Source organism: Mugil cephalus, chromosome 12, assembly GCF_022458985.1.
Source record: "Mugil cephalus isolate CIBA_MC_2020 chromosome 12, CIBA_Mcephalus_1.1, whole genome shotgun sequence".
NCBI lineage: Eukaryota > Metazoa > Chordata > Actinopteri > Mugiliformes > Mugilidae > Mugil > Mugil cephalus.
In genome coordinates, this window is record NC_061781.1 from 17,475,694 (window position 1) to 17,502,850 (window position 27,157).

The 27,157-nt window shown below is 38.9% G+C and overlaps 3 protein-coding genes and 1 non-coding gene across 4 annotated transcripts; 1 reads left to right on the forward strand and 3 right to left on the reverse strand.

Moving 5' to 3' along the window:
• The first annotated feature begins 72 nt into the window (after positions 1–72).
• On the forward strand, positions 73–3,779 carry ing1 (inhibitor of growth family, member 1). Its single transcript, XM_047600368.1, has 4 exons — positions 73–232; positions 1,581–1,754; positions 2,212–2,360; positions 2,798–3,779. Exons 2-4 carry the CDS (start codon positions 1,616–1,618, stop codon positions 3,428–3,430), a joined length of 921 nt encoding a protein of 306 aa, XP_047456324.1. The 5' UTR covers positions 73–232; positions 1,581–1,615; the 3' UTR covers positions 3,431–3,779.
• Positions 3,780–4,420: 641 nt separating this feature from the next.
• On the reverse strand, positions 4,421–8,385 carry ube2al (ubiquitin conjugating enzyme E2 A, like). Its single transcript, XM_047600369.1, has 6 exons — positions 8,175–8,385; positions 6,771–6,851; positions 6,647–6,672; positions 6,290–6,379; positions 6,111–6,199; positions 4,421–5,197 (listed from the first exon to the last, which is right to left on the reverse strand). The coding sequence occupies exons 1-6, from the start codon at positions 8,216–8,218 to the stop codon at positions 5,069–5,071; spliced, it is 459 nt and encodes a 152-aa protein (XP_047456325.1). The 5' UTR covers positions 8,219–8,385; the 3' UTR covers positions 4,421–5,068.
• A 540-nt stretch (positions 8,386–8,925) lies between these two features.
• ankrd10b (ankyrin repeat domain 10b) lies at positions 8,926–23,515 on the reverse strand. Its single transcript, XM_047600461.1, has 6 exons — positions 23,074–23,515; positions 21,834–21,986; positions 20,544–20,635; positions 12,110–12,375; positions 11,515–11,625; positions 8,926–9,506 (listed from the first exon to the last, which is right to left on the reverse strand). The coding sequence occupies exons 1-6, from the start codon at positions 23,269–23,271 to the stop codon at positions 9,307–9,309; spliced, it is 1,020 nt and encodes a 339-aa protein (XP_047456417.1). The 5' UTR covers positions 23,272–23,515; the 3' UTR covers positions 8,926–9,306.
• A 1,624-nt stretch (positions 23,516–25,139) lies between these two features.
• Positions 25,140–25,230, reverse strand: trnay-gua. The gene is given in 2 exon segments: positions 25,140–25,175; positions 25,194–25,230. It is a non-coding gene; the product is annotated as a tRNA-Tyr (tRNA).
• Positions 25,231–27,157: the final 1,927 nt, after the last annotated feature.

The following is a 27,157-nucleotide window of genomic DNA, read 5'->3' on the forward strand; positions in this document are numbered from 1 at the left end:
TTGACTATGAATTGAAAACATCCGCGGATACGATGCCCGCTGTCGACTACAGCGCAGGCGCGTAGCTGGAAGTATTTACTCAGGCACTTTAGCCGACAGCTAACATTAGCCGCTTGTAGATTGCTTGGCTACTAGGACCCAACTACTACAATATTAGTGCAGCATAGTAACACATACAACCTAGCGTTAGCAACAGCGGCATCACGTTGTACTAAAAGCTCGTTATCCACAGGTAAGTTACGATATGAGTTTCTTACTTCCTACATAAGTGCAGTTTGTTCCGCGGTGTTTGTTTATTTGTAGGGTTTAGTACCACGGTTATTAGTAACGTTTTAAGCTAACAAGCTAATTTAGCTATCAACGTTGGAGCAACCGTGTCAAAAAACAAGACCTCTGGAAGTGTCAGACTGACTCGTATCTATGCGTCTGTGTGTCTATATTGCAATGTTAAATTGATTGTGTAATTTAGAGTTGTTAAATCGAATGTTTAATTAAGTATGTGTAGCGTGTAATACGTCGTGGGTGCATCGAAGTGGCTGTAAACTGTTGTCGGAGTACGTTGATTTATCGTTTTTGTTTATCACATAAGGGCATCGTTTTCTTAAACAATTAAGGTTGTCAGATATAACATGTACTATTGAATGTGATCCTGCGTGGGGTAACGTCTGAGTTTCAAAAAAAAAAAAAAAAAAAAAGTTGGTTAACGCTACTTGACGTAAACGTACCAGCAGGGTCCGTTAGCTGTAGTTAGCATGGTTAGCATTGACTTGCGTTTCCTCAGCAACTAAAAGTACTCTGTTGTCCACAAAATGTCTTTCGACTGCTGTATTCTTATTCGGCTATTATTAGGCTATTTTTTTATAGTCTGGTCTCTGTTTGTTGGCCAGATACGTGGTACACGTAGCAATTTCAGCATGGCTGACAACAGATCGCCCTCTCCCCCTTTTACATTTGTCCATTATTGTCTACAGTTCGTTTAAACAAATGCATCGTAATACACCCGTCACGTACTAAAACCCCAGCTCCATAAAAGTTATGTTAGTCAGCATTTGTTTACAGTAACTGCGAGAGCTGTTGATTCAACTGTGTTTGTGGAGCTATTGAATCGTATCGTGTTGACAAGTAGGTTCTAGTCATTGGGTTAGCCGAAATAGCAGAAACACTTTTTTTGTTTTATTCGGTTACAGTTTTAACAGCGCCACAAACTACATCCTCTGAGATAATCATACAGGTGAATTATCAGCATTTCAAGTTTTACATTTATAACAGCTGGGAAGAGGGATTTAGTGCAGCTGTTATATCAAAAATTGAGTTCTTACGTTAAATATGTATACATATACTTATTATTGTTATTATTATAGATAAATACTTTATTTATCCAGATGGCAATTCAGTGTACAGTAGCTTCAGCACATAGAATAGAATGTTATAATAATAATAAGAAGAAGAAGAAGAAGAAAACTATATATATATATGGATAATCATAGTCCAGATGGTTCATCACAGGCCTATTTCCACAATGAAATGCCACGGGATCACAGCATTAAGTGAAAGCGTTAATAATGATTTGTCGTTAACAGGCGTCCGAGTGTCCTGGGGGAGAATCGGATCCACGATGTTGAACCCGACCAATGGTGACCCGGGCCACGTCGTTGTTAATTATGTTGAGGAGTACCTGGATCTGGTGGAGTCTCTCCCCTTTGACTTGCAGAGAAGTGTATCCCTGATGAAGGAAATCGATGCCAAGTACCAAGGTGAAGGAGATGGACAGTGCTGATCACTGACACTAATGCTGACGTGCATCTGTAAATCTTTCTACTTCAGTCAGAACTATATACTAGAAAGGTTTCAAAAAGAAACCAAATCACATACACTAATTCTTTAAACTCAGACTAAAATTCTGTTGTTTTGGTTTTAGCTGAATGTCCATAATACACCGTGAACTGATAACAGCTTTATAGCAAGATTACATGGTACCACAGTCACTTCTAATCTGTACTCCGGCAGACGTGCTGTACTGTGTATTCACTCATAGTTGAGGGTTTCTACCCAACCTCCTTGTACTGTTGGTTCACTTATCTTTTACCAAAGCCATGCCTGTAATGTGCAGTCAAGAAAAGGATTTATAACAAATAATAATATGGTTAAAGTTGCCATTTCTTAGTCATTCTGAGCATATGTTGAGCTCCCATTTTCTCCTCAATTTGCCAGATGTTCTGAAGGAGCTTGATGAGGCCTATGAAAGGTATCGCCGTGAATCTGACGCGTTTCAGAGGCGCAAGCTTCAACTATCCATTCAGAGGGCGCTGATCCGCAGCCAGGAGCTGGGAGACGAAAAGATCCAGATTGCAGGTCAAATGGTACGTAACCTTCTCCTGCTGCTCCAGGAACTAACGAGGAGAAAACAGATGTTTTAAGGGACTCTTTTTTTATTATTATTGTTTAGGTGGTTTTTGGTTTCACGCTTAATTTAACTGTAATCAGTTGAGAGAAAAAACTTTTTTGAACATTTATAGAATGACCCGTCATAGGACAAAGTGCTACACAGTTACCAGAAATATAGTGCCATATTTAACCTTCCTGTCAGACACATGGTCAGATCAGTATTTCTACGATGAGACAGCATTCATCTTAGATACGCCATTTTTGCTTGATGGTCAGTTGTCTTTACTCCTTGTGGTACGCACATCAACCACTTCTCCATTTCTGTTGTTTGGATCATATCTCAGTGTTTCATTTTCTACATGTATGTAAAAATAAGTAGTAAAGTAAAATCTTTTTTTTTTTCTTTTTTCAGGTGGAGTTGGTTGAGAACCGGACGCGACAAATAGACTGGCATTCTGAATTTCTCCTCTCCTCTCAAGAAGTCCCAGAGAGTCACGTTCCCGCTGCAGCATCTGTGACAACCGCCGCGGCGTCCTTGATGTCCTCGTCTTCGGCTACGGTCACGCCGGGCAAACCTGGCCACCATGAAAAGAAACGCGACGAGGTCACTCCCAGCTCCGGTGGTGGAGACAAATCTGGGGGGAAACGCTCCAGGCGTCAGAAAAATGGCGAAAATCGAGAGAGTTACGGGGGTATGGATCACCCCGAGGAGGTGGGAGTGGGGGTGTCTCGGGAAAAGAGGGCCAAGACGTCTTCTAAGAAGAAGAAAAGGTCAAAAGGAAAGTCTGAGAGAGAAGTGTCGCCTCCGGACCTGCCCATCGATCCAGACGAGCCGACGTACTGCCTGTGTGAGCAGGTGTCTTACGGCGAGATGATTGGCTGCGATAATGATGAATGTCCCATTGAGTGGTTTCATTTCTCCTGTGTCGGCCTCCATCATAAGCCCAAAGGAAAGTGGTACTGCCCCAAGTGTAGAGGTGAGAATGAGAAGACCATGGACAAGGCGTTAGAGAGGGCCAAGAAGGAGAGGGCCTACAACAGGTAGCTCGCTCTGCCTGCTCAATGAACTCTGTTGTGTATATAAAAGTATTTTATCTGTTTTTGTTTCCATTTACAGTTACAATAGTTTTAAAAAAAAATGTTACTTGATGAGGAGGATCTTGAAAATAGTTATTTTTGTAACTGCTGCATAAACAACTGAGAAACAACATCGCCTCCTTCAAGTTGGAAGAATTTGTGAAGAATGCACATGGTACAGAACAGGACTGAGTTTAATGTTTTTATGTTTGTAACTAGCTGTTCTGCACTTACATCCCTCTTTAGTTTTCATCATGCATGCAACATTTTTGTCTTTGTATAAGCTCCGTTAACAAATAAAACATTTCTAAACGAAAGAAGAGTTTTTGATGTGTGTAAACACAACTCCGTCAAAACCATTTAATTAATTTGACACCGTTTTGTTTTTTTGGTCCTTTGTGGATTTCTTTCAAGGTAGGATTGAGTTACGTTCTCCCCAGGTACATCTTACTGTAACACTAAACTATTCAGTTTTCACATGGAAGTTGAAAAGCTATTGAACTTTTAGCCCTGGTCAATTCTGCTACTAGAGTGAAACTTTCCTAGAGTGATTTCAGCATTTGGGGCGTGGGACACAAAATCCAAAGTCCTGATTTGGATAAACTTTAGAAGTCTGAATTCTGTATTTGAGTGTTAATTCACAAACATGGAAGAACATTTCTCTGAAGTTCAGACGACTGAGGACTTAATGTTTTATCTTTTTATAGGACTATAGACTGTAAATATACCTCTTTAAGCCTTCACACTGATGCAAATTATTAAATGAGAAAAACTTGAACGATAATATGGATGATTGGCTTTAAAAAAAGGTCCCCTGTGCTATATAATTGTATGTGGGTGTAATTTAACATTTGAAACCCTGAATATAACCATGGTTTACCTCCTATTAGCCAATCTCAAACCCCCAGAAGAGTATTAACTTTGCAAGTACAGTAAAAGAAAAAAAAAAGTCTCCATATAAGGATGAATTTGCCTTTTTTATTTACAAGTACTGGAAAAGTGACACGGGGAACAACCAGTGCAAAATCTGTACATAATTTCAGTTGCAGGATTCTTTATATACATGAGAACTGAACAGGATCGTGAATACACTCCGTCATGCATGTAACAATTCACAACACAGCAAAAGACATGATGTGAGGATGTCTGATTTAGTCGTAGTCCTCGGGCTGCTCATTCTCCCACCGACCTCGCGAATATAAAACCGACAAAAACAGATCAGGTGCACAACAAAAAAACGGACCTGTGACGTAACTGAGAGTCATTTAACATAATTACTCGAGGAGTTTTTTTTTACAGCAAGTCAGAACACACCAGATATATTTTCTTTTTTTTGGTTAATGGCCCTCAAGTCTATCCTGACAAAACATCCAAGGCAAGATTCAGCACATTTCCCCTGATAAACTGGAAAAGTGGGATAGAATAGAAAAAAAAAACAAACCCTTCTCAGTGGGCAAGGAAAACATTCTATGAAGGGAAGTGGAAGGTAAAGTGCATAAAAGCTTGAAATTAAAAAGGTGGGGAGGCCAAAAAAAAGAGGTACTCCACTAAAACTTGCAGCACACACAGCTTCACAATGGAGAGAGCAGCTTTCAGGTTTGTCAGGTCAACTGTCCCTCCAGCTTTGTTCTACGATGGCAGACACACGCTTCTCGTACTCCCGCTTGTTCTCCTGGTACAGCTGAGCTGCCTGGCTGTTGGCTGGACTGTTGGGGTTTGGTTCGTCAAGCAGGGACTGATGGGAAAAAAAAAAAAAAAAAAGAGATTACAAGTGGCACACAAGAAACCCACACTGACATTTTAAATGTCACAAAAGTGTGCAGCAGATACATTTTACTTTATCACCTTGACTCTTATTACCATCATTACAATACGAATTATAAATCGGATATACTGAAATAAGTTAAAGAGTCTATTTTTATTTAACCCGGTCCACGTATAGATCAAGCTGTTTGTCGCCGACACCTGTAGATGTTCAAGGGTCTGGTTGCCTGGTTACATCCCACACAAAATGTTTCAGAGAAAACAGCTGACAAACACTTCATTCACACTTCTTCGACGTATGTGCATCAACCTCAATGTGGTTACTTAAATTTAGGTCAACACTTCGCCTCAGCAAGATTGCTGCTCGCTCCTGTGTTTAATGGAGCTGCAGTGAAGGAATATAACATATATATCAACTAATTTTACGTTTTAATTTCCAACATCTCCAACGAGGTTAATATCTAACCTAGCTCATACTTTCTAATTAACTTCTTATATTTAAGTTTTGAACTGCTGGTTTAATTAAGTTACACATTTGACTGTTTTACAGACCAAATATTTAACAGACTGATGAATGAAATTATCAATGGATCCTAAAATGATCAAAATAACCTCTCTAAGGTTTAAAAGGTTGTGGTATTTACATTTTAGATTTAAATTAGATAAAAGGTTCACAGATAAAGCATTTACCTTTGAAGTGTATGTTAAAATTAGTCAACTGAAAATTAGTGATATACTTTCTGTTGCACACACACATTTCTCAACCACCTTTGTAGTAAAAAAAAAAAAAATACCTAAACTATGTGTTGTCTTATCGGGTGCTGAATAAGGTGAAATAATAATTCATAAAATAGTCTCCTATCGTGTATTGTGACACTTCTTACCTGAATAGATGTAAGAATAGAGGACACATCATAAGTGGGACTCCAGCGGTTCTGTAGGATGTCTAGACATATACTTCCATCTGCATAGACTGTAGACAAAAACAAATATTATAATTATGAGCACCACCCACAGGCATCATCCAAGAGTTTAATGTGGCTGCAGAGGACATTATTCCTACCGTTTGGATGAAACATCTTCGACACAAATCGTACTGTGGGGGGTTTGTTGGGATATTCTTCTGTGAATTCTACAATGAGTTTAAATGTACCTGTGACAAATAAATAAATAAATATAAAAACAAAGGAAATGAGACGTCCAACAGAAGGCAGAACCACAGTAAAGATAATGAAGAACATTTTCCTAAGCTAAAAGTTGATTATATATATATACATATATATACAGGCAGGTAGCTATTGGTAACATTTATATTTACAAATATTTACAAATGGTATGCAATGATAGAAGACTTGCACATATTTCAAAAAGTTATCATTATTTAACAGCAATTATTTAGCAAACTAAATCTGATTCTTACCATCCTCAAAGGGAGTTCCTTCAGGGCTGTGAGGTTTAAGGGGAGGGAAAGGGTAATTTTGTCATTAATTTCACTAATGAAATATGTATCATAAAAACTTTGGAGATGTGTTTCAATTTCTTACCCAAATATGACTGCGTTCCACACCATGATGTTGTTTTCAGATGGGGCTCCACTGACACCGGCTGGAGGATCCTCTTGTAGCCTTTAAAACCAAAAGTAACACAAACACAGGTGTGAAGACGGCTCCTCAAACATTCACTCCACAGATTAGAAGGAGAAGCCGGACGTCTTGAATCAGTGCAGAGATGAGCGTCCCACACAGTCAAATGGCCCTTTTGGTCATTTGACCATAGCCAAATTTAACTGTGTCAAATAAACCATGTGGCAACATGGTTTATGGTGCACAGCAACCGACTACACTTACACAACTTAACTATACACAATTACAATGGCAGCTATCTGCGTAAATCAAACAAAACACCAGTCAGTGATACGGAGACACACACAATGTGATCATTTACACTCCTGAATGACACCTTTTTTTTTTTTTGGGGTACACAAATTAACTCATTCTCTATAGAACAATCCAGATCTCTATGAGCTTGTGGAAAATTTCAGAACATTTTTAAACGAGGGGTTATGTCACCAGCAAACAACACCACTCCCAATACCTGGAAAGACTTGTTCAAATTCCAGAGGCTCCATAACTGATAACAGCAAATAAATTACCCTGTGCCACAGAAAAACCTGGAAGCTGGTGAAATGTACAGTGAGATGAATAAGACTTGTGAGGACCGTGGAGTGAGCAGGATCTCTGGAGGGAAGCATTAGGGCGCAGTGAAGCTTAAAGTACACACACAAACTAATTTTTCTGTGGACGAAGTGTTCGTTGCTGAGGACGGGGATTGTCTACTTCACAAAAAAAAGAAAGAAGCTAAATTAACCGAGTACGCAGCGTAGCTTCCGCTGTTTGGTCTCCTCACAGTTTTTTTAGTTCCTATTCTAGAGATATTTCTGGGTTTAATAATCCGCGATGTTAAATCCCGTTTCAAAACGAATCTCGGAATAATAATAATCCACTTGACGTCTTGCAAACTTAGATTAGTTTACGACTCTAAAACAACGCTACGTTAACGTTACGTCGCTAACTAACATTAAAAGAAAAGGGCAGGGTGAATTTATCGGGGCATTAAAGGAGGATATGTCGCATTAAATGTGATCTGAAGATGAATAAAACTGACTTATACGGGACGTTTATACGCTAGTTGTGTTGAAGAGTAAACAGTAATCCTAGCCGACTAACCAGCTAGCAGCGTTAGCATTTCCTTAAAGGCTAAGCGCCTGAAAAAAACACTGTCACGCTTAACTATATCCCACAGAAAACAATGTTAACTACATTAGTTTGGTTGTATTTTACCGTGACATATAAAGCAATGGGTTTAATAATATGAAATACTGCTTAGCTACCCCAAGCTAACGCAAACTAGGCTAACGTTATCGGCATAATTTCTGACCACCCACTTACCGTTTAAAATCTCTCATAAGTCTTCTTCTAGCCGGGGTTGACATGGCTTAACTTGTGATATAAGTGTACTGGCGTCACCAGTGCGTTGACAGGAGCTTATTTGACCGAAATGTTATACTGTATTTTACAGTTATTTGACAACTTCACAGTTCCCCAGTTCAGTGGAGCCCGTCTCTCAATAACCCCCCAGGTCTTGGTTTAGCCCGGATAGTTTTACAGGAACATACCACCTCGCATGAGGGAGGGGACAAGTGCTGACACCAAATTAATTTAAAATGTCCCGGCAGTGTGATATTTATAGACGTACGTTTTCTGTAGCAAAATGTAAGTATTAAAATTAATTACGTTGTAGTACGGCAAGATAGACGTGTCGAATATGATTTTTTATTCAACGGGAGTCATTTCCTCCCCTATTCTGGTTGAATACGTCAACTGGGGGCGGGGCCTGGCCTAGTGACGTGGTGTTTGTGCATATAGTGAAGGTCGGCCCTGGTGGTGACAGGTGTGCCTCCTCTACACGTGACGGTATGGACCTGTTTCCCGACACATTTTCAGTACAATAATTGATATAATTATCGATATTGATGCCAGATATACATTTTTTTGGTTTCTTTAAGATTAAAAAGAAAATTAATACAGTAACGTTTTGAAATAAAAGCTTTTGGAGGGTTAGTTAGTATACTGTAGATCCTAATCAAAACGTATTTATATAAACGTGAATAAATCTAAAGTAAATAACTTCAAGTCCAACTTTAAATTTTGCAAAACTTTTTTTTTTAATGTCTTTATATTTGTTTTATTAACATCAAGTTGTGGCAGAAACAGAATGTAAGTACTGGCAGTGGTTCAACACAAATGCTTACTTTAGTGTACTGGCAGCATATTAAAACTTTAATGAGGAGCTAAACAAAGACTTTCTCTATAAGGACACACACAAAAATCCACTTCTTCAGCTTTTTCAGTTGCTAACTTCAGCTCCATCCACAACAATGGGTCTGCTGTGTAGAACGACAAATAATTTCAATGAACAGCTTGGCCACCGAGTGGCTTTAAGGCGAATGAATGCTTATTTAGGCTTGCATGAGAGTCGGGCAAAAAAAAAAAAGGACGGTCTGTCAGCCATATCTGTAGTTTAGGACCCATGGTAAAGAAGCATGGTGCTGTAGAGGGTATGGTCATAGAACTGCTCTGCTTTCACAGACTTCTGGTGCTCCACCTGGCTGCCTGCAGTGTTATTGATCTCAGGCGAGTCACTGTAGACGTGCTGGCCAAGAAGGATTTCTGCTGCTGGGTCGTGTGAGGAAAAATCCCCACAGTGTCTCTCACCTGCCACTGTAAATGAAACAGACTGTCAAGATGGTATATATGTACATCGTTAAGTTTTAATTCTATAAAATAACAACTGAGGTAGGAGAAATGAAAAAAAAAAAAAAAGATTTTGTTTTGCACAATTAGGTTTGGGCTGCTAATTACAAAAATGTGAAGAAGCCATTGCATGGCCACATTTCAGCACTCGAATTTTCCACAACCCTTGATCACACAAAAATATTCAGTGAATTGTGAAATACATCACAGAGCGTTGTGGTGCAACACGAGTTGACCTGAGAACTTGGTTTAAATGGGTCACTTCTTGACTCATGGTTGGTCGGCCATACAGATTGTGTTGTATGACACCGCGACCTAATTCCTTTTGTAAGGAAGCCTTTCAGACGACGTCACACAAAGCCCATCTTAGCATGCAGAGGGGATTAAAGTTTAGCAAGTGTAGCATGTGTTTATAATCCTTAATTTGCATTAATCTGAAAGCCCTTTTCAACACATTACTGCGAGACAACAAAAAACACAGGAGTTCAGGACATTAAAAAAAAAAAAAACAAAGGCCACCATGATCACATGTATAAAATTGATCGACATTTAATGATCGCACACAGTCAAGTACAAAGCTAAACCTGCTCTGAATGCTCTAAACTGAAAACAATGTACAATCAAACCTTCAGCCATGTAAAATAAACACAAACCACCTTTATCAAGAAACAGTACTACAAAATACAGAAAAACCAACTTCTCTTGGTATCTATAAAAGTTGAAAATAATGTACATTAAGTCATTGTATAATTACTCAATGCAGCTCAAGAAATAAGGCTTTTTGCAAAGAGCACAAGTCCGTGCAAACGTTCCTTAAGCAGTACAGTTTACACTTTAGTGATTGTAAAATAGCCAATTTCAGAATCGTACTGGGAATAGTATCACACATGTGCACGCTCTGTTAGTTGCCTAAAAACTGCGCTAACAGGCACAATAAACATTCACCATACTTCAGACCAAATAAACAAAGAAAGAACATGGTGGAATAACTCAATCCCAAGCACATAGATCACTATATCTTAGTATAGGGTTTCTACAAAGCTGCACAGTGAATGATTCCTTCTTTACAAGCTACATTCATGTTGGGATATGCTTTGGCTTAAGGTCATTCTTGAATATAAAACATCTAATGAGTAACACTGTCAGTTTTGTGCTTGAGCACTCATCTATTTTACATAAATGCCATTAAGTCAACATTAATCATACTTGAGCTATTAAGACTGGATTTATTTAAGTGGGGAAATATTTAAAAATAACCATTTCTCACCTGTTGCTTAAGTATATAAGAGCATTAGCCGTCTCAGGTAGTCAAATCAAATAAACGTTATATAAATTCACAGAGGATGTTCCCACTGCAGAATTGTTTTTAAAATGTGACTTTTTTTTAAATCAAGCCAATATAAACTATGCAAACTGTACTTTGCAATGGTGATAACTTTTTAACCAACTCTATAATTGTGCAAAACAAAATCATCTTTTCATTGAAAGTCTAAAAACTAAGCATTATATGACAATTAAGATAGAAGCATTGAATATATTTATATATATATATAACTGTATAACAAAAGCAACCTTAATACTTTTATCCATCCGACTATAATAATGGAAAAAAGTAGATAATACAGCACACAGACTGCTACACACCTTTCAAATGGAGCTCATCACCAAACCAAACACATGTATTCCTTTATGTGTGTATTATTAAAAAAAAAAACAAAAAAAAAAACAGAGCAAACATTGCCAGACAAATACAAATGAGAACAATAGAGTGTGCCATTTGACGGACAAGCCCTCTACAGGTAGGCGTAAGAGTTGGTGCAGCGACAAGGGGTCTGCATTGACGCCACAGTGATGACCTCCAGCTCTTTAGCTGCAGGGGTCGGCCTGACCAGTAACCCCTGGTCCTCACACTGATCCATGGGTCCCTGTGGCGGCGCAACCCCGTTCAGCCCAAATGCAAAGCTTCCTGGCCCACCTGTGGTTACAGTAGCTGCCAGCTCCATGCTCATGCTCTCCATCTGGGCCTCTCCTCCACCACCACCTAGTGGCGCGTTCCCATTCAGCAATTCAGGCGGCATGCTCAGACCTAGGAGCCAGGAGAGACTTGTGAGAAACTATGACACGACGTTCGTCCTATATCTGTATTTCAGTAGAAATTACACTTATTTTAAATTCCTGCTTCTGACAATGTTTAGCTATTACAGATCAATATTACAATATCCATTTCTTTTCAGTCCCTTTTAGGTAGCGTTAAACTGTCTTTACTGCACCAGTGTTTTGTTCTGTTGTGAAAACTAAAAGTAAATCTAAAAACTGCACAAATAAATAGCTGGTTTTATAACATTTAACAGCTGATCCCTGATGCTAAAACACGTAATCATGGTGTAACCGATGTATATGATTGTTTATTCTACAGTAAATTCAGATCAAACGTAAAAATACACCTGTCTCACACATCCTGTGTATTTATCTAAAAAATATATGCTTTGTTTTATATTTGCATGGTGATACATGTTCATTCTTTGACGCCAAAATAATTTTTTATTATTCCGCTTAGCTTAGCGACCTACCGTTAGTTCTAGCCTTCTTTCCTGGATTTACTTCCATGCCATCAAAAGACCTCTTTCTGTTGGGTACGCCATTCAAGAAGCTGCGTCCCTGGATGGTGGGGTGAGCGAGGCCCCCATTCCGGCTCATGCCATTCAGAAAAACCCCGTTATGGGACTGAGCCATGTTTTGTTGGAAGTTCTGGGCATTGGAGAGAATTTCAGCGCACTCCTGGAACCCCTGCGCGTGGGCCAGGTCAGCCGCCGTCAGCCCACTGGCATTCCTCATGCTGCACAACGGGAAGGAGGAGTGTTAGAAACGCTCACTGTACGTTTGACTTACACAAATAAAGAACAAAATAAGACAAGGCCAAGCGCGCACACACGCAGGCACACGCATACAGACTCATTAAGCAAGCACTCACGCACGCACACAAACACACACACACACACACACACACACACAGACAAACACAGAAGTACAGAAACAGCCTGCACTGCTCTACCCTCTCACATCCTCTTCGTCATCTTCGTGAGAGATGACGACTGATCCCTTTAGGGATCGTTTGCATCCTTCATAGAAATTAAAAATTTGAAACAGTTTCCACAAAATTAAGGAAACGTGTTTGCTGCAAAAGGACGTGGTTAAGACACCTGGAGACACGCACAAGCTTCTTTTGGGTGCAACCGAAAAAAAAAAAAAAAAAAAATCCGACGAAACGAACAGGATGATTTGTGTCAAATGATCCAAAGGACATTACTTCTTTAGGCACTCAAGAGCTCCCGTCTGCAAGCGCTTTGATAAGACTGGAAAACCGCTGCAATCCCCAGCTTCAGACGACGATGGAGATCAAGGACTTCTGCGCTGCTGCTTCCAAACTCCAACATGCAACCATGTCGTCGGCGCGGTGGGTGCAAAGTGGGAAGCTGGCACAAAAAAAACAAGCTGTAGACGAAGGAATGACGTCTTCAGGTTCAAGAACGAGACTTAGACGTTCATCATCTGGAGGAGACCAGGACGTAAAGGTTGAATCTTCAGAGGAAACTCCAAAGAATGAGTGAGGTCAGACTGCAGCCGTCAAGCATCAGAAATCCAGGAGTCTCTTCTTTGGAATCAGAAGCTATAAACACTTGATCGTGTTTCAAGAAAAATGAACAAGAATTTAAAAAAATAAAAAAAAAAATAGGAGAAACGGGTCTATTACTGTCAGAACAGCATGTGCAGCCATTCAAAACTCAAAGTCTGTGCATTGTGTCCAGTTGCGTTAATCACGTCCAGCTGCAGCGAGAATTAAGTGATTTTTCTGAGTTCAAGAATGAATGAACAAACGGTGCGGTGTCACATTTCTGTCAATTTTCAGGCTTGTACGTGGAACTAGTATGGAAGCAAAGTCACCAGAAAATAAAATCACGATTTAACTAGTCCTAAATAATCAGAATAAATCTTTTTTTTGTTGTTGTTGTTGCTTCACGATATAATACAAATAAGACATAAAACTGTTAAAATGTCTCGCGCTGCTGTGAAATGCGCCTCGTCAACTCGTGAAAAGTGCAGAGAAAATATCTCGCCGGCCAACAGAGGGCTTTCAGTTTAATGATGGGAATTTCACTCTTCTCCACTGACCGATTACAAAAACAATACGGCGCTTGTTCCGAGCCTAAATGTCATCACACTGTAAAATGAGTTCTCCAAGCAAACAGCCAAGTCTTTGTCAAAGAACCGAGTCTACTGGCCCTGATCCAACCATTTACTTTTTATGAAAATGCGAAAGATAAATAAGAGGAAAACTCCTCCATCTGCAGGATACTTTGCGCACATACACGATGAAATAAGACGAGTAAAGAGCTAAAGGAATAATGCTCGGCTTTTTACTTTTAAACTAAAAACCACGTGACGTTGACTTCCGCACAGTTACGCACACAATTTAACGTACACAGTCACCGTTTGCTCATCCGTGCTGTTTAGAACTTGCTCATTCTCTGCGTTTTCTTTTTATCTAAACAGTTGTGCAAAAAGAAACATTTCAAGAACTAGTGCATGTGAAAATACATTTTTATAAAGAATTGAAGAGTTAAAAAAAACAAAAGAGTAACAAAATCACACATTAACTTGTTGCACATTACCCGTCCCCATCAAAATTAACGCTTCCAAAGGATTATCTCAAGTTATTACATTTATACACGTACACAATTTAGAGATAATGTAGATGGATTGGTCTCACTCTAAGGAATAGAAATTAGAAGTAATTTTTAATCAATATGTTCATTAATCTAATGTCCTCGTCTCCTTTCCCCTGATCAAAGCAAGGGACCAGTGTAGCGATCGGATTATTTTATCCTCACTGTTCACTACACTTATATTTAAATTTATTGAATGTTAAAGACTGCACCAGTTTCCTGTTATACTGTTTGTCTCAAGGTAGTAAAGTGGTTCAATGTGCAGCCTCTGGACTCACACACTCCTCTACAACAGACACTTATGATAGTCATAAATCGTTCTAAAGATCTCATACTAATTCACAAATTAGCAGAAACAACACCCTCGTTTTAATGATGGGTAAACTTTAAGAAGAAGTGTAGAGGTACAACAGTTGGATAATCTGACATAAGAAACACGATGTTGATTTGTCTGACTGTGAATGTTCAAACTGTGCTGAAATCCAATGATAATTTTCACATAAATAATCTTTAATGACCCCTCTATAAACTTAATTCAATCCTGTAACTTAATGTTAAACATTAATTCGTCCCTCTTACCTTCTTTCAGCGTGAATTGTCGAATGACATATACATAACCGAAAATCCGTTGTACCTTTGTACCTTTGGCCTAATAAATTCAAAGCAGTATTCCTTTAGTGAGACCGAACATCTACAGCTGACACCGATCCAATAAAGTGGACAACTTTACACTCTTAACAGTCCAGGTTTTGGGTTGAAAACGTAGAAAGGAAGCGTTAATCCTTTGTAAATGCCTGGTATGCTTTGCTTTTTCGGTCCTAAGCACACAATATGTATCTTCTCTAACTATTGTCTAACCTTCCAGAGGCGGCCTATTATCATGCTACATGTTGGCATGGGACTCACGTGATTAAACCTGTCCATATAAAGGACTCCTATGGTTAGTTCACAAAATCAAAAAACAAATCATAAAATAAAAACAAGAGGCTAAACACAGGAACAATCATGGATAATAAGCAAAGCATGCAGGTCTAAAAACTTTAGTTCTGATTCATTAAAAAACCTAGCATTAAAACCAATCACCGCAAGAAATACCTCAACAGTTTGCCAGTGTGTAGATAGGAAGCGATAGTGAGAACACTCAATGCCACAACAGTGCGGCTATCCCAGGGAACGGGGCAGACTCAGCAGTGTCTATTCTCCCCCTTTCTAGGATTACTTGAAAAAACCAAGTCATTTCCAATTCAATGGCTGCAAAACATTAAGACGTACGGTTCTGTTTCTGTTAACAGTATAGAAAACGTTTTTTTTTGTAACTTATTGTCACTTTCATAAAGGAAAAGGTGACAAAGATTAGATGTCAAAACAGACTATGATACTGTATATAGGGTTAATACTGTGACATACAAAATAAAACATTTCTGTGTATAAAGGAAAATATCTGGTACAGTGAAATGACATGTGAATAACCATTGCAACAGGATGATGTTAGCATTAAACAGTTCAGTACATGGTGCTATGCAAATCTAACCCATCTGTCCTCGGCTGCTCTAAGCATGTCTGCACTACTCTCGTCACTGGCAGCCTCTAAACACTGTCCTACCTGCTGCTAGCTTGCTACTGGACCACCTTAACACTCTGAGGCTCATGACAAATCGGTGAAAAATACATTTTAAAGGCCTAAACTTACTTTAACAGTATTTCTTGATTTAAAAGGGGCATTTTTTTTATTTAATTTTAATTTTTTTAGTTTAAAATCGCACCAATTAAAGCTAATTTTTGTCCCGTTGAGTTGATTTTTATTTTTTTTTAATCTTAACACAGACACAGATGGTAAGATGTAAGCGACCAGTGTTTTTTTATATATAATATTCCAGTTGTACAGGATTCCCTCAAGTCGTCTCCAACCACGATGGTGTAATAAGACAAAAGTCCGTGTTGACTTTGATCTGTGCAGACACAGTTTCAAGAAAATGCTCAAAAGCATTTGTGGGTGAAATATTTTTTCATTTCAACATGTGGTGCCATGACTGATCCTTCATGGTGGTGGTGCACCCAGAACCATAGTCAGACTTCATCAGCAGCTGTTCGGTCGAGTAAGAGCTCAACCAGCGGTGGAGGAAGCTGGTGAAAGAGCACAGTCCCTCCTAATGAACGAAGGGAACCAAGGACTCATTTGTTCTTCTTCGCTTCCACGTCTCCCATTTCCCAAGAATGAGTGTGAATATGTGAAGAGAATTATGTGTGTATTCTCAAAGCACAGTACCATCTATAAATGGTAAACTGAGAGGTCGTTTATTTCCTCTGACGAAAGCTCAGGTCAAAAAGCAAGTTTTAGGTTTTTGGGAATTTTCAAGATCATCAGACGATGAGGTCGTTTGGACAGAAGGAGTTTTACTCAAGAATCCTCCCAAAGGAGGTCAACAACCACAGAAGAAGACTGGAGAGGAAAGCAGCAACGACAACCAACGACGAGGGCAAGAAATTAAATAATCCAATCACTGTATTTAACGTCCATGTCATCGATGTGACACGGGAAATTCTATTTGGGAAATTCTATTAATGTGTGAACATGACAAGTTATGTTGACGTGAGTGTTTGTGGAAAGTCGTAAAGAATAAACTAGGTTTATTTGAGATATTGGGGTTAATTTTTATAGGATAAAACGCTCTTTCTTGTCACTGGGTTGGTGAAACCTATGTTTATAACGGTGCCGTGAGACACACTGTGCACAGGAGCACAAAGGAACTTCCTAGATGTGTGACAGCAGTGAACTTCAGCCAGATAATCAGAAAGAAACCATGAGAAGATCGATGGTCCAATGACGGATTAAGTGTTTAAGCTGCTTTCACAAAAGGAAATTCTAAAGATCGAATCCTAATTCGAACATAAACTGGTAGGGAATTATAATTATAATTTTTTTACCAAAGCTTTTTTTTGTTCGACGATTATATGATCAAATACGCAGCCAATAAGAGACACTATTTCTAACTATGATTCAATTCTGCGTCAACTTTAATATTAACATAAAAGTACCAAAGGTTTAAATTTATCTGTAGCGCTTCATAAAATTATCACGTTACCAGCTCAATGGCGCAAAAAGTAATAAGAGGTGTTATTTATTATTAATTTCCTATGATGTGACAAACTATATGGAAATTGGTTGCAACAGCTGAAAAGATAAATATACAAACTAGCTGATACCCTGCAGACTTGCCTGCTTTTATTTTACATAACAAGGTTATAATTCATTAATGGTTAATTCATTAATGATTATTTAAGCATAATGTTTATTTGACACATCAGCGCCAATAGAGCCAAACAGCATTACATTAACATTATATTATATATATTATATATTAATGACTGGCAGTTTTATAACATATATTTAGGTAAATAAGTTCAAGTCTTTTAAAACTAAATATTTATAAATGCATAAAAGTGGAATATATTAATTTTAAAGCTTTGATGAGCAGCTTTTTATGGAAGAACTTTCATTATTTAATCTTTTAAACAACATCACATAAATATTTTCCACTGGAAACATTTAGACATCAGACTAAAATCTAAAATGAGCCCAAAGTTATTTTGTCATGAGCCTCATTCCCACCTGGTTTGTCTTAGTTTCCCTCCCAGTTTGTGTCCCCACTATATTTCACAAGTTAAAAAACAAAGAAAGGAAGAAACAAACTTGATAATAAACTAAACTAAATATCTGTCATCTGCAGGGGGGGAAAAAAATCACATATCATTTACATCATAAATAATACTCATCAGCCGATAACCAAATGCACATTACGTAACTCGTAACAAGAAGTAAATCATTTTTTAAACATGTTTGCACAAAAGAAATTGACTTAATTTGTAGAAACGGTCCAAACAACCAGGAATGTGCTATGCTGTAAATTACATTTCAACTGGGAATTAAGTCTCGGTCTGACTTATAATAAACAATCTGTCTGAGCTCTCAGGGTCATTTCATAGATAAAAATACATCATAAAATAGTTTTTGCTTTTCCTCCATTTATAGAAAGTGCCTTATGTAACTAGGGCACATGCGATCTGTGGGAGCATTTTTCTCCTTCCTCACTGAAACCGGGAAAGGCCTCATGTCAGTAGTAGCAGTGTCAGATTATATTTTTATTGTCAAATAAAAGAAATCTTCTGCCTTCATTCTAAAGTATAATAAATCTATAATATGAGTATGATAACTACACCAATGATTCACTAAGGTTCACTAGGATTTAGCTTCTCCACAGACACGCAGGCTTATTAGATAACACACAAATAAAACTTTAACAGTGAAATAAACTGTAACTGTAATATCTCTGGGAGTTTGGTGTTTCACTGCTCCAATGGTTGTTCTTTTAAAGAAAAGGCAAACAGGTTGTTGCAGGAAATGAAACGTGAAAGATTTAATCAGGAGTAAAAACATATATATATATGATACAATCTAAACTCCTCAAAGTATCGTAAAAATATACTTTTAACACATTTGTATTCCTGCATTGAAACATCTAGCGGCACAGCGCAGGTATGCTAGTCAAACATTAAACTATGATTTAACAATCGAGCAAATCTAGAAGTATTTTTTGCATAAAATAAATCCGGCAGTTGGTAATTTCAGCGTCGGCATCTGATCACACATCTATAATCATCTGTTATTGTTTCACGTTCCTGCACGACTTGGATCTAAATGTAAAAAAACAGGAAAGAGGGGCCGTGTCTCTTTTCTTCTTTCCTTCAGGTGCATCAACAAACTGTTTCTATAAATGGAATAAGCCTGTCGCTAGAAAGTTGCAGCTGCCAACTGTAAGGGTGTGGCTAACGATTAATGCCCGACACAGGTTGTGCTGGTATGGAAACACCACAAAGAAACACATTATTATATGTCAGTCAACACATGTGATGTTTGATCTAAGTGTTCCTTGTATTATTAAGCTGAATAACATGTAGAGAGCACACACGACAACAGCCAAAGTGGCTTGTCAAGGCAAAATAAATCTGGTCTTGCAGTTGCCTCAAAATATAAAATATAAGAACAATTTGTATTATCTGCGCATTTTCATTCCATGCAACAACTAGCCTTTTCATAAATCACATTTAATCGTCTCCTTAAAAGAAGTAATGTGCATTTGGTCATCAAGTCGTCAAGCTGTGTATTTAAAACACTAATAAAACAAATGTTAACAAAGAAAACCACACTCTATATTTAACAAACATCATGCAATATGTCATAGTAGGTAAAAAAACAAAAACAAAGGAAAACTGTTTATCAACCTTTACATTAAGTTGTCCTCCTGCTCGTGTAATACCTGCGGCGGATTTACGAAGCCCTCCGTTAAACACCAAAGGTGCCACTCAGGGTTAATAATTTACTCTTACAGAGGTGCAGCTCTCTCTCGCAGATCACAAAGATAATATGGAGGTGTTGGCTTCAAGTAAATAAAAATGTACTTTTTAAGCATTCGCCATGAAACCAGTACTTCTTAGCTAAAAATATTACACACAGAGGACAACTTAATGTGAATTGTTGCAATGATAAACAACAATTTCAAGGATTAACAAAATGTGTCACATTTTCAAGGGAGCACCACCAATTCTAGAAAGATTTAACGTCTTATCGTCAAACTGTTTGAATAAATGAAGAATCACACTTGTTTGTTTTTTTTTCTTTCTTATGGCTAAACATCTGGAAGTGTTGGGAGCTAAAATCCAACTTCTTACATGAGATCTCCTCTCGCTCTTACTGTTTGATAAGCTTTATCTCTTATCACATTACGGGATAAAGATGTTTACACAGTGACCTGGTAGAGTAGCAGCACAAAGACGTGTATTGTTGCACAAATCTCCACACTGTTTGAGTGTTTGTGCTCGTGTTCTTGCACTGTGGCACGAATATTTCACTGTAATATATATATATATATGACAACATCAACGGCTGCAAAGTTACCGTTTAATAGAGCAGCTTCCTTTTGGCTCAGTATGTGTCAGCCAACAAATGTTATGTTTTTAGTTTTTTTATATATATATATAAAAATATTATATTTTTAATAATTTTTTATTACCATGGCACATTTTAAATAATTTATTTTGTTCGGATCTGCTCAGTTAATTTGCAAATCCTCTGCCATTGGCTCGCATAACACGTACATCTAACATTTAACCGTCGCTGCTCTAATTTCAGCTTGGTGGCGATCCCTTGCAAAGGTGTAACTGAGATGTTGGATAGTAGAGAGGAAAAAGAAAATGAGGACACAGGACTGGTCACAGGACTTACTCAGCTTTCGCTCCCTGAATCAAGAGAGCGTTGATACACTCCAGACTGCCCGCACGAGCAGCCTTGTGGATGGGCGTCTCGCCCACATAGTCCTGAGAGATGACAAAAGACTGCGGTTACACACAGTCTGCATTGTGCACGACAATGTGGTGAACGAATACGAGGCAAAGCACGCAACGCTTAACGCAGACACTAAATATTTTCTCGTGCGCCAGCTGAAAAGAATCTATATTTATATCACTGTCCTGAATTCAATCTTAATTTCATAAAAGTTATATAATGAAACAGGAAATGAAAGGTGGCAACTGTCTGTGATTTTAAAACAAATGCTGAATGCCGTAGCCTTCATGACGCTACGATTCATTTCAGGAGTGTTACATTAAAATGCATCGGTTGTTATCTAATAAGCCGTCCAGGCAGCGTATATGCTCTTATTAGAGATATACTCGCTATCTTCCTCCTTTGATGTTCCCAAGGACAGACAACGGGGAGTAACAGCAGAACAGCGCCTGAACTTTTCACCCAGACTTCACCAGCAACACCACCCACGCGCATTTACAGTCGAACATTAGTGGGAGCGCTGATGGAAGAGGGGGGAGGAAGATAAAAAAAAAATAAAAAATCTGACTGAGGAGGCTGCCTCAAACCGTAACGCAATGTAGGCCAAGCTCAAATACCTCACTGTTCCAACGTTTAACACTAGCCAGATAAAAAAAAAAAAAAAAAAAGAGGAAGAAAATCACAAATCCCACAATTTCCCAAGGCACGCTTTCAACATATGCTCAGCGAACCTCACAGCCAAATCCGAGCAATGGGTTTTCTGATGATGACGACAATGTGTTATGTCATTGTGACCTACTAATCTGATTTCTCTCAGTAGTGCAGCGGCGCGTAAAATGTAGCCCCAGTGCCTGAGTAGTCTGAGCATGAAAACCCACAGAGAGGAAAGGTTGTGACTTGTTAAACGCAGTCTGACAGCAAACCCCGTCATCACAAAAGGACACGCGCAGATAGTCTGAATATAGGTCAAGTGGAGGAGCACGTCCCAACACCGACGGGGTCGCGATCCCAAGTTAGGATGATCCTCCTTGATAGGATCATCGGAGCTCAACATCTGACACGGCGCTGCTCTTTTTAGTCACGCACCTCTGCCTGATCAAAATATCACTGTAATATCCTGTTTTTGTTTTTTTTTGTAGCACAGTCCCTCTACGACCGATCATGTTTACAAGAAAATAAGTCCTTGAATAAAGTGTGCACGTGTGGGTGAGTGTGCGTCCGATGCCGTACCTGTCTGTTAATGTCTGCACCAGCTTGAAGCAGCCATAACAAACACTCAGGGTGGCCTCCGAACGCAGCAATGTGAGTGGGCGTCTGTGCAAACCTGGAGGTCACCACGTTCACGCCGCATCCCACTTGAACCAGACGCATGACACACTCCAGCTGTGAAGAGACAGCCACAACAGATTATGAGATGAGTTTCACTCCTTGATTTGGGCAGGTACAGACAAGTGTGGTACAGTAGCTGGAAGCAAAAAAAAAAAAAGAGTCTTCGGAGCTTTCGCTTTGGGCACGCGTCCAGTTTCTGTGCAGACGGCATACCCGCCTTTTCAATGCGTCGACGCGTGGTTAGTGCGAAGCTAAACTAAGCATGAGTAGGTTTAAAATCAAACAAACTCATCGTTGGAAACGAGTTGCTAGCGTTGGCAGCGGCTTAGGGAGTTGCAAGCAACACTACTTGAATATGACTAATCGGAATAAGCTTTTGTTTGTGTTTAATAGTGTCATGCTCAGTAGTGATCTTAGCTTCGTGAATGTTATGGTGTTCTGCCTTTGTTTAAAAAAAAAATTGAGAGCTGTTGATTCAACAGCGTTTTCATTTTGGAGGATGCGGTTTGTAGCACTTTTCAGCCACACTGTGTTGTGCAGGCACGTGTTTCTATTATTTTGACAATCCCGTTTTTAGTCTGCCGGGCTGGTCTAAACAACAGAAACACTTTGGTGTCTAATTCAATCCAGATTTACAGAATCACGACCATAAAACATAAACTGAACATTAAAACGGACACAAAGGAGGATTTAGTACGGGATTGCCAAAGTAGAAAGCGTTTGTTTTCCACTGGTGTACCTAATAAACTGGCCAGTGAGTATTTTTAATAATACATGTAAGAGAAGCGTAGCTCGGGTGGACGTGCAAGCTAATTAATCTTCATAGTTCGCAAACTGAATATTAACATTTATCCTCAAGTTAATGTTAATACTTTCCCGCTCAAACGTCACGTTGCATATATTCAAAAATAAAACACATAAAAGTGGATTTCATGCAAATCAACTAGAGCCAGTGGAGCGTTCACGGCCCCATTGTCTGCCCCTAACGATGGCTGCTGCTGCTTTTTTGGTCTCATCAGGCAAACATCAGGAAATGGCCGAGGCGAAGCTCACGTCGGAGAGCGCTGCACAGGGTTTCGCCAAAAAAAATATCAATTAGCAGAAAAAAAAGGCCAAATGTGTCGACTCCATTGCGAGGTACCTTTCCGAAATGAGCGGCCCAGTGTATCGGCGTCCAGCCGTAGAAGGTGTCCTCCACCGTGAGGTCAGCCGGGCTTGAGGCGCACTGGAGGAGGGCGCACAAGGCACCGACGTCTCCATCCCTGCAAGCCCGATGGAGGGGGAAGCGGCTGTTTAAGACCTCCTCGCTCGAGAAACCAGACTCCACACTCACCGACATTGTAGCAAAAAACAACAACAACAAAAATGGGTTAAATGTTTTCTTTTTTTTTGCAGAATTCGTCCGGCGTGAATATATAAAATGGCTGGCTATTGTTTATTTCTGGGCGCTGACGAGGTGCCCGTGAATCAGGACCCACGCCACCCTGACTGGCTCGATGGCTGCGTGTGTCGAGTCTTTTCTTTCTGCCTGACAACACAAAGCGGAGACAACGCAGAAGCAGCACACGCCGGAGTGAAACTTGAGAAACGCCGCGAGAGACGCAAATCCCGGACTGGATTTTCGCATTCATGACTTCCGGTATTGGAATTCAGGAAATATTCAGGGGAAGGTAAATGCAAAATGTTATGCACTTTTCATCCTTTCTGATAAGCTAAAAAAAAAATGTTTACAGTTTTAAAAACTTTTGAATGTTGCTGTGTTCAGTCTATAAAAATGCACATCCCGGTGTTTTTAGCATCACACAGACTGAGCAGTCTTGTTGAAAGTTGTGAACTGAATCAATAAACTGAGCTAGGAAATTGGTTTAAGCTGTTGCAGATGTTAATCGGGTCATTGTTTGCAGAAGGCCAGCGCTAGCAGCTCATACAGCGGTTTGCACAGATAAATAAATAAATAAATATTATCAGGCTGTCAATTATATTTCAATTCATGGGGCACGAACAAAGGTTATGTCCCTTATTGGGCCATGAAAGAAAATAATTGAGCACCATTTCCTACTTTTCTAACCTCTTTAACAATATTGCATACATTTAAATCATACATTAAAAGTTCAGAAGCATTCTCAACTTGAAGTTATACTAACAGCAAGATAACAGATAATTTTAACTAACTTATGGCAAAAATGAAGGGAATGTGAGAAATATCATTTAAAAGACCAAATTGAGTAAAAAAAAAAAAGTAAAAATGCCTTCCTCCGATGTGTAATAGTAGGTTAGATAGAAACACTGTTTAAAAGAAAAGTCATTCTCGGCTGCTATTTTAATTTGAGTTAGTTTTGTTTAGAGTTTGAAAAAAAAAGATATTTTAGCTGTTAGTCAGAACAAAAGACAAAAGGCTAACACGCATTTTAGATTAAGTCGTGGGAAAGATGTTCTAAAACTGATACATTACAAGAGCTAATTGCATGAGGGGAAAAGTGCTATTTAAAAAATATCTAACTGAGCCTTTGTTTTAAGTGAAAACACTTTCTTTCCATGTGTAGTCACTAATAGTAGGCTAGTAAAAAAATAAAAACCAACACAAACTTTTTGCTAATTTGTGGCTCTAAAACAAATGATAAATTGCAAGTTGTGCTAATAAGATACATTAAATATCAATAAAAACTTGCATAAATAGCCATGAACTTTAGCTCTAACCCTAAAACCCTGAGAAAATCGTCACATACATTTTGACAAATTTGACAAAGGCAGTGTCTCCCTGAAAAAGGCACAACTTGGCAACATTAGGCGGAAAATCGTCCAATCTCGCATCGTTGATATTTTTAGAGCTTTTACCTCCACCTTGTGGATTCAAGCGAGGATCGCAATTGCCTCCATTTCCAAAGAAACATCTAGAATTTATGCAGGGCTACAAACACACCGTGTTTATAGTTTTATTTTTCTTCAGTTTTCTGTATCAGTAGGCTATATGTTGTGTTGTAATTGCTTTTCTGTGTATCCTTTTCTCAAAGTATAAAGTATAAAGCAGCTTAGAGGTCCTCATCCTGACTGGTGGGTGTTTAATGGTGGAAAAGCAATGATAATTTATTCTGATTAGAACATGTCTCCTCTTTTCAGCCCTGTGACTATAACCGGAGACGTTTAGAGTTCAATGGCGTTATCTCCAATTTTTCTGATAATTAGGATTCGTTATGGATAAAACATGTCTCCTTCGAGCCGGATTTGAACCAGCGACCTAAGGATTACAGCATTACTCTCTCTCTACAGTCCTCCGCTCTACCAACTGAGCTATCGAAGGGACGGCCAAGTACATATTTTTATTACATTATCTATCATTGGCTCATACAAATATGATTACATGTAATGGTTTAGAGGGGAAAACAGATTTTCATGTTCAACACAAATTCTAAGCTGGGGAACGATAGGCGGGGGAAGAAGAAGGAAGAGGGGAAAGAAGGAAAAAGAAGGAAGAGAGAGGAAATTTTGAAAAATTGAGGAAAAAATGGAAGGAGCCTGTAGTTATTAGTGTCTCTGCTGTCCATCACAAGTAAGGGCACACATATTCTGGTCTATTAATTTGAGAAATCTAACCAAACATGACACTTAACTGCAGAATAGCATAGGAGGCTCTGGATCCAAAGGTCGCCGGTTCAATTCCGCCATTGGGACATGAGGCCTTTAACACAGACTACTATCAAGTGTTATCACATGTACCTAAATGTACTTTTATAGTCATTTTTATATTTCTGAATGAAGTACTGCAACAATGTTATCGTTTTCTATGAGTGAGTTTGCATTTCTGCAGGAAAAATGAAGACAGTCACCAATCAGCCAATCAGCCTAACGAGTGTCTAATGTCTTTGAAGGTGGGAGGAAGCCGGAGTTATATTAATAATAATTCTAATAATAATAATGTAAATATCAGCACAAGTAAATCCTCATTACTTACTGACGCCAAGGTTCACCACTAGCTAAGGAGACATCCTTTGGTGGTGGTGGTGAACCTGCAGGTAGAGTCCTGGCTGTAGCGTCTCACCAGGTGAAGGTCCTGGCTGCTGTTCCTGGATGCACTGAGACAGGGAGCGAACTGGAAGGCTACGGGTTCACAGACAAGATAAAAAAAAAAAAATGTAATACAACAGAATTGAACACCAGCACGTCATAAGACACTTCAGATAGCTTTTTTTGCATGAAAACCACATTTACAGCTCTGTGCACCTCCAAACAGTAACATCTGTCCCCTAATCTGCATTGGGCATTTCTCAATTTCTGTGTTTGACAGCGAATAAGAAGGTGTTCCCTTTAAATATGTCATAGCTTTACATTTAATATGATACACATATCACTCTGTCCAGGTTTACCTTCAGATATAGATCATGCCACTTCTTCTGCCAAGGTGCTGGTCTGTTTCCTCCCTCAGAGGCCAAACGCCTGATCCCCACTCCTCCTCTCCCATGGCCCCATGTTTTTTTTTTTTTTTTTGTTTAGAAGCCATCTGCTATGAACAGGAAAATTATATTTATACCAATACAGCTAATATTTGCTCATAACACAAATATGAACAATGTGCACACTTTTGTAACTTACTAATACACAGATATTTGTGCACACCGTAGGTTCTTACTTGCATACAGTCACACAAACAAACAGCTAATTATAAACTAACAGCAGTAGCCTACATATTATATATTTATGACAACAGAAGTGAATACTATACAGATTTCATTCATACCGTAGCTTATTATCAACTAGTAGCCTACTAGTAGCAGCGGTGCATATTGAAGACTTTGGTTACAACAGAAGTGAATGCGCCATCGGAAAGATGGAAATGTCGGGCCGCGATTGGTCCGCCTCACAATTTTGGACAATGGCTACAGTGATTGGCCGAAGCAAAGATGGCGAAAGATGGAGACGGAGCGACGTGATTGGAGGGTGGACGCGTGTAAGTCTCTGACCTGGGTGTTTTGACAGATCACAGATGTATTGTGGCATATTCTCGTGTTATTATCATCTTACAGGTTGCATATACTCTCCCTGGCCAAAAAAAAAATAAAAAAAATGTCAACACCTGAATTAACTAAGCAAATACGTTTGGGCCTCCTCCTACTGGATCTCATACCTAGATAATGCTTTTGTGCCGCTGTATTAAATACTTTGATTTAAATGAGCACAACAACTCTGCATTATACTGATTACCACCAAGGAAATATAAAATACATGACTTG